This window comes from Fusarium graminearum, chromosome 4 (assembly GCF_000240135.3).
Source record: "Fusarium graminearum PH-1 chromosome 4, whole genome shotgun sequence".
In the NCBI taxonomy this organism is placed as follows: Eukaryota; Fungi; Ascomycota; class Sordariomycetes; order Hypocreales; family Nectriaceae; genus Fusarium; species Fusarium graminearum.
This window is the reverse complement of record NC_026477.1, coordinates 2,423,773-2,437,291: the sequence shown is the minus strand read 5'-3', so window position 1 is coordinate 2,437,291 and position 13,519 is coordinate 2,423,773. Positions and strand designations below refer to the sequence as shown.

Below are 13,519 nucleotides of genomic sequence, written 5' to 3'. Positions count from 1 at the left end.
ATGGCCTCACGCATACCCTTCTTCACTAGGCGCCTCGCCGCTTCAGCTTCTCGACTCACTTCTCGCACATCGCCTTTGGTCGTTCAATGCAGTCGTCCTTACTCTTCTCAGCCCCCGAAGTCTCGTCGCAATGATGAGGTCAAGTTCTGGCCCTTCTTGGTTGTCGCTCTCGTGGGAACTGGGGGCTACGTTGCCCTTGTCAATCGTCGTAGTGGTGCGTTCATCATTAATATTCCTCATCCAATGCCTCTACCAATATCCATATCCCAGTTTGTAACTGAGATGGGTTTTCGGACTCGTACTTGCCTATATTTTAAAATGAATTATCAGCTCAGACCCTGACTTCATATATAGGACGGATACACAACCCAGACCCTCACAAAAAGTTCACATCATCATTTTAACTAATTTCCACACTCGGTCTATTATAGCCATCAGGGCGTCCATACAATATGTATAATACCAAATACCAAATCTCACAGCAGAAATTCTATGCACCAACCCTCACAGGGCTCCCGTTTTGTTTAACAAGCATTCGTTTTTGATTCTATGTCTTGGAAGACAAGTGCCGTGACACTATCTTCTCTTCAATGCTGGGAAGTAGAAGGCCAAGATGCTCATGAAACCGGCTACGCCATTTGCAACCCTTCGTTCGCTGGATTTCCTCATGTGCCCAACGATGTATTAACACAAAGCAGGTATAACAATGTCCCCCATTCCCAGAAAAAGCCCTCTCATTTTGCTTCCCCACGACTGCCCTAGTCTCTTTTTTTAGTCGTATCCTATCTAGCATTTTCGTTCTGCGTTTAATCGTCATCTTCCGTTCGCTCCTTGGGCTCTCGAGGCTCGCGGGGTTCGCGAGGTTCACGAGGTTCCCGGTTCTGGTTCTGTCGGCGTCGATCCTGGGCACCACCCATACCAACGTTGGCGACCTTGCGCTCCAACTCCTGAATCTCACGCTCCTTCTGGGACTTGGCATTGGCCTGTTCTTGGCGCAGGACGCCAAGGACGTTCTGCAGAGTTGTCCTCCAGTGGTCGACTCGGTTGGCCAACTCTTGGTACTGCTTTTGACCGAACACACGGTATGTGACCTTGTGAACGAGGAACTTTTGGCGCTGCTGGGAAAGTTTACCCTCGACGAGGCCAGCGCGAATCACATCGATAGCCCACATCTCAATCTCATCCTCGGGGATCTGCAGAGCCTTGGTGATCTTGGAGTATTCAATTTCGCGGCTAGGAGTGGAAGCGGCCAAGCTGGAGAATGTCAAGAGGCGCATCTTGCGGTGGAGCTTCTCGTGGTCCAGGCTCTCCTTCTCAACCCAACCCTGGTGCTCATCGTTGAAGTCGTTGTAGTCCTCAAGATCCTGCTCAGCAAAGATATCAAGAAGTTGCGAGTAGACGGGGTGGGAGTCGCTGAGGGCCTGCACACTGGGAATGCCCCGGAGATCTTGGAATAGGAAGTGGTTGCTGGAGGTGAGGGCCTTCTTGACAGCACGGAGGGACAATCGCTGGGCGTCTTCGGAGGAGATAGCGTCGCCGTCGAATGTTCGGAGGGCCTTGACAACGTACTCGTAGGCTTGCCTGTCGAATGTTTAGTAAGTCATGCTGCAAAGCAACTGTGCGGGTGCGACTATCTCTGTGTGTATATAGCAAAACTGAAACAGTTTGAATATCGCAAACAGAACAGCTCGCACGCCGCATATCGGGGCGTGAACTTACTGCTCCTCACCAGCCTCAAGGGCAACTTCGGCGACCTCCTCGTAGATCTTTCGCTGGAAATCGGCATCGGTTCCCCAAGTAGTGAGCCACTCGGGGAGCTTATCGAGGTATGTGCGCAGACTCTCAAACATGGCATGCGACCTCAAGAACTTGAGAATCTCCATAAAGACACGGGCGCGGACGGGGTTGCTGGGTTCGAGCAAGTTGAAGACGGTGGTCAGGGCGTTGAGTGACAGACCGACGCCGTGGACGGGAGAGTTGACGAGCGGCTTGGCAAAGGTGGTGCAGAGAGTGGGTAGGAACTTCTTGGGGTCGGAGGATTGCAGAACCAGATGGGTCATAAGGTTGGAGGCGGCGGTATACTCCTTCTCGGGGACAGTGTTAAGGGCCCCAGATGCAGAGACCAGCTTGGACAGAACCTCCTCGTTGGAAGGCTGCTTCTCCTGGCTCAGAAGCTGCTTGGCATCCTCAGCCTTGAGGTACTCGGCCATCTCGGCGGCGAGATCCTCGAAAGATCCATCAACAAAGACCAGAGTGGGCTGGCCGGCAGTCTTGGTATCGGCCATGTTTGCCTGTGACTCCCACGCGGGGGGATTTTCGTTCTAGAGAATATCGGTCGCGGTAGTCGTCGAGAGTCTCGTTCCGGCTTCGGAGATGCGGACGAGAGGTAGCGAGAGGTATAAATTAGCGAAGACCGGGGCGGAAGGGACGATCTCGAAGCGTTCGTTTGTAAGGTCGACGAGCGGAATAATGTGAAGTTTCTCGTCCCAGGCGAATAGCCCTCTCTAGTGGGGCCTTGCACCCCGCCAGAGGTTTTCTCCAACCTGCCAGTGTGTGGGCGCTAAGCGATAAATCACGTGGAGATAACAAATTGTAAGTCGAAGTGCAGTATCAACTTGCATTCCATTCAAGCTTTCATACGTTGCGTTCAACAGTCCATCTGATAACGCATATTATAACTAGGTATACAAGACGAGTCTGCAGTAAACAAAAAACACGAGACTTTTGGTAGGCTTTCAATAGTTACTAAATGCTTCCATAGCAGCAACGCTCATTCCCCATGACCCACCTCCTCCATTCTCTATGAACCATCATGTACTCAAGGAAACCAGACAAATAAAGTTACCCATAACAAACCCTAGTAATCCTTCCTGTACTGCCTCTATGAGAATTCCGCTGTAAATAAAATATACCAAGACAAGATAAAAACAAAAACCCAACACCTGTACCGGACCAACCAACCAAACCCAAACATTCGGCTCGAAAATTGCAATACTGTTGGCTTATCGCTGGGCCTTTGTTGCCTTGATCTTCTCGCCATTGTCACCTGTGGGGTAAATGCTCGAGTCATCATCCGGGAATAGTTCTTGGTCGCCCTTACCTCCCATCTCGATGAATTCGTCTGGTGCTCGTCGAGAAGCAGGATCAGACTCTTTTGAGAAGTTTGTGACGCGGCCCTTGTTCTTTGCGAAGACTTTGACGGGCCGCTTGTCCTTGCCAGCGTCGAGTTGTGCGGTAACTTCAACTGTGTTAAGTGATGACAACAATGTTCGTTCACGAGCAGCGGCTCTTCGTTGGACTTGGAGGCTGGCAATACCGCCCACCAAGCCACCAGTGCTATCATTGACGGAGGGAGAGCTCTGTGTAAGCCAGGGATGCTGCAAGCACTGGTCGATCGTGTACCTCTTCTCAGGATCGACAATCAACATTGAGTCAATCAAGTCAACTATACAAGTCAGCAAGTTCGTATTCAAGTGAAGTATGATATGACTTACGGGCTGGATCTCCAACGGAATCCCAATAAGGTGATGGGTAGTCGAACCGGCCGCTCTTGATCTGTTGCGAAAGCGTGAATGGGAAGTCGCGCGAGTAGAGTTCATCAGAAAATGGCGGGAAACCACACAAGCAGATGTAAAGAACGACTCCCAATGACCAGACATCGACAGCCTTCGTGTACTTGCGTTGTTTAGAGTCGGCGAGGATTTCTGGTGCGACGTAACTGGGAGTGCCACATAGTGTGGTTGTGAATGATTCCTCTCCGATGATCTTGGCCAACCCGAAATCCGCAAGCTTCACGTGGAGATTCTTATCTACTAGCAAGATGTTCTCCGGTTTGATGTCGCGGTGCACAATATTGCGTTCGTGCTAGGTAAATGGTTAGACGTACAATCTGCAGGGGGCACCAACCCAAGATAAAACAACTTACCAAGTACTTTATGCCCTGGAAAAGCTGCACGAACAACTTCCTGGACTCGTCTTCGCTGAGCTTCTGCTTCATCACGATGAAGTTGAAAAGCTCTCCTTCTGGCGCCAATTCGAGCACCAGATAGACGCGATCTCTTTCGTTAAACGTGTCCTTTAGACAAAGGACATTAGGATGGCTGACACCCATCAGAACACCGATCTCCTGTTGCAGGCCCTCCGTTTTGGAGCGGTCCTCAACTCCAGGGTGCTTTGTGAAGATTTTGACAGCAAAACGTTGCCCAGTTGTCTTCTCGACGCAAAGGTAGACCTCCGCAAAATGACCCTTGCCAAGTTTCTCGAGAAGAGTATACTGTTGTAGGAAAGCGCTGGTTTGGCGAGTCTGGGGGTACCGGAAGACGAAGCGCGCCTTGCCATGGACCGCAATCTCATCCTGTTCCTCCAGCTCACGACGTTGGTTTCGTCCCACAATGGCCTCATTCACGTATGTGCCGTTGCTTGACAAGTCTTCGACGATTGCCACTGTGTCATTGCCCTTATTTTCAGTGAAAAGAAGGCAATGTCTATTGGATACAATGCCATCGTTAACGACAATATCTGGCTGTTGGTTAGCAACAAGAAAATGACATGCACTCACTCCACTACTTACCACACTCAGGGTGCCGCCCGATCAGATAACCGCCGGAAGGAGCGCCCTTCTCCTTCTTCTTCTTCTCAAAAGTCTCTTCATCTTTCATCGCCGCCGATTTGCCGTTCTTGTCATTGGTGTTGTTCTTGTTCTCCTTCTTCGCCGCATCGGAAACTGTGTCTGGCAGGGGACATGCGCTTCGCTTCTTTAACACGATGGGCTTATCGCCATACTTCGGATCCAAAGGAACAAGGTATCCCCAAACACCCTCGCGAATCTCATCTTCGATATCATCTGAAATGGCGGAGTGGCGATCGACGAACTGGCTTAACGGCTGCGTGTCTTGAGGAGGAGAGGACAGCGCTTGGCTCTGTGAGTTGTCTTCAGATTTCTTGGGGGTACTCTCGGTTTCCTTCTTTTCCGGAGGAGTCACGGTAGAGTCCTTGTTGAGCTCGCTAGAGTCATCGGTAAGGTGTGTGAGAGGGGATGGAAGATGTTGTTTGTTAACAACAGGTGTCTTGTCTGCGTCAACCGCAAGGCGCTCGGTTCTGCGAGGCTTCTTGGTCTCTGTCTCGTCTTCTGGCAGCGAGCCCTGAGAGAACGTCAAAGTTAGCGACGAATGGTACAGGCAAAGCGCGACACGAGATGGAATGATGAGTGCAAAGGGGCCCAAAAGACTCAAGCATCATGGCCACAGGCCAAAAAAGGAATACCACTTCGAGGTAAAAGTAAAGGAGTGAGGAAAGGACTAACGCGCTGACGCTTCAATTGGCTCTTCTCTGGCTGCGGAGCCATGATGGGTAGCTATACTATGCGGCCAAGTAGAGAAACCAAAGAATAACAAATTGTAATGGTTAACGGTTAGGCGATACAAGCTATCGTGCTGATAACAACGGTAACGCTGTTGGGTGGGGTTGTTCGGTACTTGCGATGCTTGGGGAGAAGGGGAAGAGAAGAAAAAGGAAGATTATGGACGGGAGGAAGTCGAAACGAGCAAGGGCGTGAATCGAGCCAGGGCCAGGAAGGCTACCTTTTGATGGTGTTCCTGCTGAGCGAGCCGGGAGCCTAGAGCAGCTAGCTCAAGCTAATGTACCTGAGTGCGACAACTGCCTAGATGGTACTCTGTACCTGTCTTTTAATTGGATCCGAACCAAGCCACTCTGAACAGCCTCGATGGAATTCGAGTCACAGATTTTAGGGAAAAGTTTCTGGGCCAGGGTAATAATTTTTCTACTTATGTCAGTACACTGGATCCTGTGTTTGTTTAAAACAACAGTGATGTTGCTCATTCGGCCTGCTCAGGAAGCGGAGAGAAGTCACGCTCAGTTCATTGTTGCCTCGTGGAATTGTCCATGACAACATCGGTCGGTCTATCGCGTCGTCTCTTGTCTCTTGCTCACCTGTAAGGGGTGGGTCAAACGTTCCATTAAGCCCACTGTAAATGGATCTCTCGGTCTTGCGTTCCAGTGGATCCCCGGGCAGGTAAGAAGCGAGGCGTCGTTCATCATGTGAACGCCCAGTTAAAAATCAATCCGTCTCTCAAAAGCAACGGCAAAACTCCCCGGTGGCAGTGTGCCTTACAAGTGGATCGACCCTTACCTTAGCCAGAATGACATAACTCACATAGAAATAGAACAGATCGAGATACCAACTCATGTCGTGCGTCCAGATGATCCCAAGTCTGCCAAATTTCACCATAGGTTGCATGCAACTACAACCTACGCTATGGGATTCTCCTTATAATATCAACCCCATGCGCCAATCCTGTTCATTTGTACCATCACCTGTCGACCTCGAGTCACGCCGTCTCTGAGTTCCTCGCCGGGCTGCCACCGTCACGCGCACTACAACAGCACTGGCTTCTCTAACCTTGTCAACCCTTCACTCCATCTTGCAGCATGCAATTGATGGTGTTTCATTTCTTTCATGCAGTTTGTAGGGGTTTACTTAATTCAGCAATACTGATCATGGTGAACACAGTATTTATAACAAAACACAGTTTCGACTTGACATTACCATTATTCAATATCATGCCATAGCCAAGCCTTTCCTCGTAATAAGTAAGTGTAGAGTAATCAACAGAAACTGTCGATACCCAACGACCTGGCCTGCGTGCCATAATGCTGCTATTAGAGACATGTATGCCACTAAACTTCCTTCAAACATCCAAAGATACTTAAAATATGCTCAAATCCTTCTCCTCTTCCATGTTGTCCCCTAGACTCCGCAGAGTCTTCAGGTCGAACTTTCCAGCTGTAGTGTAAAAAACGTCGTCGTCAACGCCGGTCAACTCCTTTGCGCCCAGCCATGTCTTTTATTAAAATACCTGCCGTCCTTCCTTACCAAAGAGAATTCGTCGTCCATTAAACAAAGTCATTACAAGCAGACGCCATGTTTGTTTTGCTTGTTTGATCGGGAAAGATAATAGAGAGAGTAGCAGGAGCCCAGGCCTGCCAGTTGTTCCCGGGATCTGGATTCCTATCTCTCGGGGATCGCAGATCTGGCTAGCCTGCCTCCCGTACTAACTCGCTTCTGAAGTCGAGCTTCTTTCTCGCGCTGGAGCTTCTCGGCTGGACTCATGTTAGCAGGCAGCGAGGGCACTGCATCGCTTGATCCCCCTCCTACGAGCGTACGTCCACGCTTCTGCTCTACGTAGAGCTGCGCGTAACGGCCTAGGGGAAATGCTGGCATTGTTCCAGGAATTTCAGCCCCGTTCTGGACCAACAACTCGGCTACTGGAAATGGTACTGCTTTGGCTTCGTCGGATGCTGTGTGCGATGGTGTTGGTGACGGTGCTGCCGGGTCTGCCGCAGCCAGAGCAAGCCATACAGCATGCGTACCTCTCATCTTGTCGACTGTGTTTGGGTTCGCCTTGAGCGCCAACGCATAGAGCACCTGCTGTATCTCGTTCTTCTTAATGCCAGCCAGCAAGGTCTCGTCTGCCGTGCCATAGCGCGACAAAGTTGGCGAAATAGGTTCAACGAACGCCCTGTCTACATACTTTGATGTGATAAATCGGAGACGCTGTTCGCGGCTGGCCTGACCTGTCGGCTTCTGCGACTGGTCGAGCTTTGATTCCCAAATCATGTTCGATACTCGGTTTCCAATCAACAGTAGCAGCTCGACAATATCAATAGTAAAGGACTTTATGTCCAGCGTTAGAGATCGCACCTTGCTGATATGAGTACCAAGCGACCGGTGGATGCCGCTGCATTCAATGCAGAGGATGATGCCCAAATTGATCGACACCCATTCAACTTTGGAACCAGAGCCGCAGTCGGCGCACCACAGGTTGCCTTGATCGTTGTCTCGGACCATTTGAAGCACTCGATCAGGATTTTCGTCATAGCCTGAGCTGGAAGTCCTGATGGCACTCGGTCGTGCACCAACCGTTATCCTTCGGCTCGGTATACCACTGTTAGAAGTATTGTGGTGGTTGCCATGGCTCAGCGATTGTGTCTTCCCTGTAAGGACAGAGCCAATGTCCCTCCTCATGGAGGAATCACCGTTTGATGATGTTGGCTTTCCCTGGTAACTGCGGCCCTCCATCGCGCTCTGCAAAGCATTATTAATGTGCATAATCCAGCTGTTCATGTCTTCTTCAGATGTTGCCTGATATACCCTCTTGAAGCTGGGAGTGATAACTTCGAAACAGAACCGTCGTTCTGCATTGCGAGCTTCTCTGACGGATGCCATGCGGAGGTCGATGGGGTCCATATGAAGATCGAGCCTCTGTTTCCAGTTACTGTACTCAGATAGCTTGCCCTGGTCCAGTACAATCCAGAACCTGGAAATCAAGTCAGCAAAAGTTCCTTTCCGGGACAAGACAATAAACTTACTTATGCCAGCCCTGTTTGTTCAGGTTTCGCGGGTCGACATGTCCTCCAGGTCTGTTGAGCGCCCACAAAAGACCTTCTTTACGATGGGTGACAACAGATGGCACATTATCTCGTTCTTCGAGATCCCGGATGCCCTTAAACTTAGAGACCGCTACTGGGCTTCCAACGGATGACTGGCCAAGGCTGCCAGGAGACCTAGACAACTCGACACCCGATGGAATGCCCACTGATCCGACATTCAACTGGGATCCTGTGCTATCGGCGCGGCCTAGATCAGAATCCGATGTGTTGCCCGTATTGCCATTGCTGGCAGAGGAAATAGGCATGTTGCTTGCAGTGCTGCCCTGATCTGGTTCCTTGTAGGGTGTATTGCTCTTCTCGAGAAGCCGTCTTTTCTCCTCGCGCTCACGTCGTTGATACTGGTATTCTTTATCGGCTTCTTGGACCTCGCTAGATAGAGCCTCTAGTTGTGGAAGAAGGACCTCGATCTTCTTTGCAGTTGCCATGAAACCCCGTGTTTGATAGTCGGCGAATTTTGTAAGCTGGGATAAAACCTCTTGTTCCTTGCGACCGCCGTGGAGATCTTGCATGAAGCTTGAATAGTCAAATCGCTTGAGTTCGAAGTTGCGTCGTTTGTTTTGGTACTTGGAATCGGCTTCCGCAAGTTTCTTAGCCTTGACCGAATCCTGTCGCTGTCCCAAATAGCGCGATAAGTATGCGTAATAATCCTTGCTTTCCTCCTCAAAGTCTCGTTTCTTCGATTCGGCTTGTTTGATGTCAACTTGATATAGCTTTGTTACAGGCTCAATGATAATCTTCTGGAGGTTGTAAGTGTTTTGGCGCTCGTACGATAAGATTTCTCTGGCGATTTTATCGAAATAATGTTCCAAAGCTGGCTGCACTGCGTTGGCATTGGTCGACGCCGCTTCTCGTAGAGCATCGACAAAGGAAAGAAAGGCATCGTTGGCTTCGTTCTGGCAAGAGTGCGCATGTTCTGCTTTCTTTAAAACTTTCTTCATCTGTGTCCTCATATTGCCTGTCTTTTGCTCTAGGGCCTTGAGAGTAGCCCTGAACACAGGTCCATCGTCACTGACCATGGATTCCTCACCTGGTTTAGGGCAAGCCACATCCACTTTGACAGCTTCTTTGAGGTAAGGTAGTCCAGGTGTGAGAGGTATCTCGGCGTAGGGAACTAGAGGTGAAACAGGCTCATCAATCACATCGGGAACAGTCATGCGAGAGTCAACTGATTGAGAAGACGCAACACGAATTTTGGGCGGTGACGCCAAAAGGAAAGGAGGCGATGGTGAGCTCGGGTGACTCAAAGACGCCGGCGTGCCTGAAAAAGCATGAGCGGGTGAGGCATAAACGTTCCCATGAGGTTTGGTACCTGCAACAAAGTAGGAGAAACTGGCCAACGTGTGCAGTCGATGCGCGCGAGGGTCATATTCAACAAACTAGTACCGGATTAGCAAAAGCCCGCAATGAGAAAAGGATGGTAAAATACACTGCATGAGTTTCTCCAGCCACCACCCTTGTCCTCTGTTGGCTTCGGGGGCTTCCATTTCCAGGTCCATTCGAATGACACTGATGGGCTCCCTCCTGTTGAATAATCACCAACCAATGCGACGTTGGCGTTTCTGTGAAGGTTCGGATCTGCATGAAACTCTCTGGTCACCAAGTTCTCGACTTCTTTGAGATTTGAGGCGTAGACATAGGTAAGTCCCGATATGCTCGTATCGACCGAGGTGGGTGCTGAGTCGGAAGGTGATGTTGGTTGCGCAAGCTGTACCTGGCGCATGACAAATGTGAAGGAGAATATAAGTTCGTCATCATTGCTGAGCTTCACGAGGAAATTCGGCGGTGCCGTTGGATTCGAAGTATCGGGATCCTGCACTCGGGTCAGTCGAGGCCTCGAACAAAAGTCGCAAACCGGCGCAACTTGCCTGGACGAATTCTATAGGAGATGTGTCGCTGAGCGGTTTCTGGACCGATACTCTAGTAGCAGGAAATGCATTGGGAACAACGTTCACGGAAGTGCGCTTTCGCGGATTTGTGACGACCAAGGAGGATATGCTCACTAGATAACAGAGTCGGTCAGTTAGAGTAACAAGCCACAACCTCAGTACAAGAGTCCAGCGAGAAGCAGAGGAAAGGCGGGGAAGTGACAGTACAGCAACATACATCGGTTCTGGTCTCTCAAGTAGAGAGCAGGTCCCTCTTCGGGCTTACTACTGACGATGCCCATGGTCGACGTTGATCAAAAAGGGCGACGAAGGTCGAAGAACGAGGAACGAATACAGTTGCGACGGGCTCCAGGTTACTGGAGCTGTCTGGATCTTTTAAGATGGACTGGACTGCAGCGACGAACGCACGCTGGGGGGGCACACAACGACAGGCGACACCGTGACACCGTGACAGCGAGCTGCTGCAGCCAGCAGGTAAAATAGTGCCGGTACGAAAAGTGGTAGCGCGGGGCTCAGGGCGGGACAGGGGAGGCCGTCATCTGGCGCTGAGCCAACCGGAGAGGCCCACTTGTACCTCAATTAGGTGTAGAGTAGGTTTGGTATTGGGGTCTCAGGCTCGTCAATCGGCCGTCAGGAGGCACTGCAGTGTCCCTAGCAGAGTATTTTCGTTAACTACAGAATACTGTGCTTGTAACGAATACGTTGAGGTCAACAGGTAATTGGAAGAGTGTCGAAGAAGGACCCAGGCAGACAAATAAGAAAAAGAACCAAGCACACAGACGATGATAAGTGCTGCTGCCTGTCCTAGTCGCAATGCTATCAACGATGGAGATGGACAATGCTGAAGTATTTTGTTGGTTGAATAGATTAGGTTAGCACCTTGGTAGAGAACCAAGGTTTAGTTCGTGGACTTGCGACGAACAAGAGGATGAGATGCATGAAAACAGAAAGCGGAAAGTGCCTAGGTTAGTAGGGAAAGAGGAAAAGAGGACAAATGAATAACCCCGGTATCAAAGGCAGGTAGTACCTAGGTAGGAAAAGAGCGGGGGAGGCAAGTACAATCAGTACTGTATATCAGGTAGTAAACAGCTGGGAGTTAAGGTTCGAGGAGTCTTCTCTCTCCAAAGACTACAGGTTATCTAGTACTAAAATTGGTTAGGCACTAAGGTATAGTTATTGTAGGAGGATTTATAGGTGTAAACAATGGCGATTGGGTTGATAGGTAGGTAGGTTGTATCAATATTCTCAGAGCTACCGGCTGTTCGTGGTACGGTAAATCAAGACACCAGTAACTAATTCTTTCTTGTTCTGCAGGGTCTCTCCATGCAAGATAGCTTGCTTTTGGATTCGCACAAATACCAGTCAGCCAGTCTAACCGATCTCATCATCAATCACACAATTTCCAGTGATCAACAAGCACAGACCGGGACTAGTTCTTCTCTTTGCTACCTGATCCTGCGCCATTCGTCTTTGTTGATTTGATGAATCACTTGTCTGAACAATGCTGTAGTTGTCTTTATCACAATCGAGTATGATCAACGATAATCGCCCTTGAACCCCTCTTCCCCTCTTTCTACTAACCAACATCAGCAGTTGCTTTGCTTTATCTGGCAAGGTTCTGTGCAATGGATCAGGGCAACAAGGAACTGTTCTTTAGCCGGTCTGAACCCCTTGCTAGGTAAAACGGACATTCCTCACAATAAGATGTTAGTGTGCAATGGTGCTGGTTAGGTCAACCTCCTTGACCTCATATGGGTCAGTTCGGTAATTGTATATCTTGCTGAATCGTGATTGACAGTCCGACGAGATCTAAAGCCAACAGATGATGTTCATCTGCAACTTGAGCCAAGACCAAGTCAAGCCAAGCGAGTCCCTGAAAACTGGGGAGGTCCAGTTGATACACCAACTTGAAACCCAACGGCGCCACTGATGGGCGCCTAGGCTAAGACCCAGGTTAGAACGCCAAAGTTGTCTCAACCGACGTTGTGATAGGTGACTTTTGACGCTCTGCAGAAAGCCAGTTTGTTAAATGATAAAGGAGCTACTCTTATCACACTCTATGCGACTTTCTTGTCCTCCCTCACACAGTCATACACATCGAGAGAGTCAGGAGGTGCTTTTTTAATCAATTTCCAGAGGCTCTAGGCAAGGAACTTGTGCTGCTGATCTCTTCAGACTTTGGCGCCAGGCCCCTTGCCCAGGTATGGCTCCTTTGATGGGGTTTATGTCCTGGACTCCCAGGCTTTCGTCCAATCGCTGTGTGGATGCTGGTCATTCCTCGTGAGTCAGGTGGTAGCAGAACATAGGCAGAGAGAGATATGGATTCAAATACTGATAACATTTCTCTCACTCACATGATATACTGTGAGGGCTCAGTTAAAGCTCTGCGTACACCGCCGCAGCTAGCGAAATGCAATGCAGTGTCACCGTCTTCATAGCTGTGTACCCCGAGCCATCTCGTCTAGGGTGGGACTCAACAAGGCACAAGAAATATAAACACATGACATTTCCAGAAAACATATTGTTAGATAGTGGCCAAGCTCTTCAACAACCATCTGGTAGCCACGCTTGATGTCCCCTATTGATACGAGGCCCCTGAGAGACAATAAGCAGAGGTTGGTCAGATTACAGTTTACCAAACCAGCACTGTCTGAGACCTGAATGGTGTTGAGCCAACCATTTACGCCGATGAGCCAGTAATGGGGTTCTTCTCTTTTTGTTCTGGAACAATATTACGGTCCAGATAGGATAGGTACTAACTTACTTGCCGCAATAGGAAGAGAGATAAGTAGTACCTACTTATCATCGGGGTACTTCGACCTTGACATGGTGGTGTCAGAGTCGAATAAGAACACTGAGTCACCGCAAAACCGTAAACCTTTATTTTCATTCCATCACAGGTAACCTAGAAACGATACATTGATCAACCGTACCGGCTCTCATATGCAATCCAAGTTCATAGGATTTCCATGCACACAGTTCAGGACAGCCCCTAATTCGTCTACCAAAATATCCGTCAGAGAATCGGATTCTAGACGGCCGTCGCTCAAGTTAAGATGTTTTATCGCATTAACAGGCGAAACGCCCAAAATATTCCACTATTTCCATTGGATACAGGGCGGCATTAGCGCTCCTCAGGGTCCTTTGACGGCACCACGAGCGGA

At 49.6% G+C, this 13,519-nt stretch overlaps 3 protein-coding genes across 3 annotated transcripts; all 3 read right to left on the bottom strand.

The window, feature by feature from the left end:
- Window positions 1-538: 538 nt before the first annotated feature.
- Window positions 539-2,459, bottom strand: FGSG_07122 (uncharacterized protein). The gene is made up of 2 exons (XM_011328526.1): window positions 1,720-2,459; window positions 539-1,581 (listed from the first exon to the last, which is right to left on the bottom strand). The coding sequence occupies exons 1-2, from the start codon at window positions 2,283-2,285 to the stop codon at window positions 807-809; spliced, it is 1,341 nt and encodes a 446-aa protein (XP_011326828.1). The 5' UTR covers window positions 2,286-2,459; the 3' UTR covers window positions 539-806.
- Window positions 2,460-3,002: 543 nt separating this feature from the next.
- Window positions 3,003-5,344, bottom strand: FGSG_07121 (uncharacterized protein; the record flags this gene model as incomplete). The annotated part of the gene is made up of 5 exons (XM_011328525.1): window positions 3,003-3,445; window positions 3,495-3,864; window positions 3,926-4,518; window positions 4,571-5,141; window positions 5,303-5,344. 5 exons carry the CDS (start codon window positions 5,342-5,344, stop codon window positions 3,003-3,005), a joined length of 2,019 nt encoding a protein of 672 aa, XP_011326827.1.
- A 1,683-nt stretch (window positions 5,345-7,027) lies between these two features.
- Window positions 7,028-10,636, bottom strand: FGSG_07120 (uncharacterized protein; the record flags this gene model as incomplete). The annotated part of the gene is made up of 5 exons (XM_011328524.1): window positions 7,028-8,336; window positions 8,389-9,845; window positions 9,896-10,279; window positions 10,386-10,468; window positions 10,573-10,636. The coding sequence occupies 5 exons, from the start codon at window positions 10,634-10,636 to the stop codon at window positions 7,028-7,030; spliced, it is 3,297 nt and encodes a 1,098-aa protein (XP_011326826.1).
- Window positions 10,637-13,519: the final 2,883 nt, after the last annotated feature.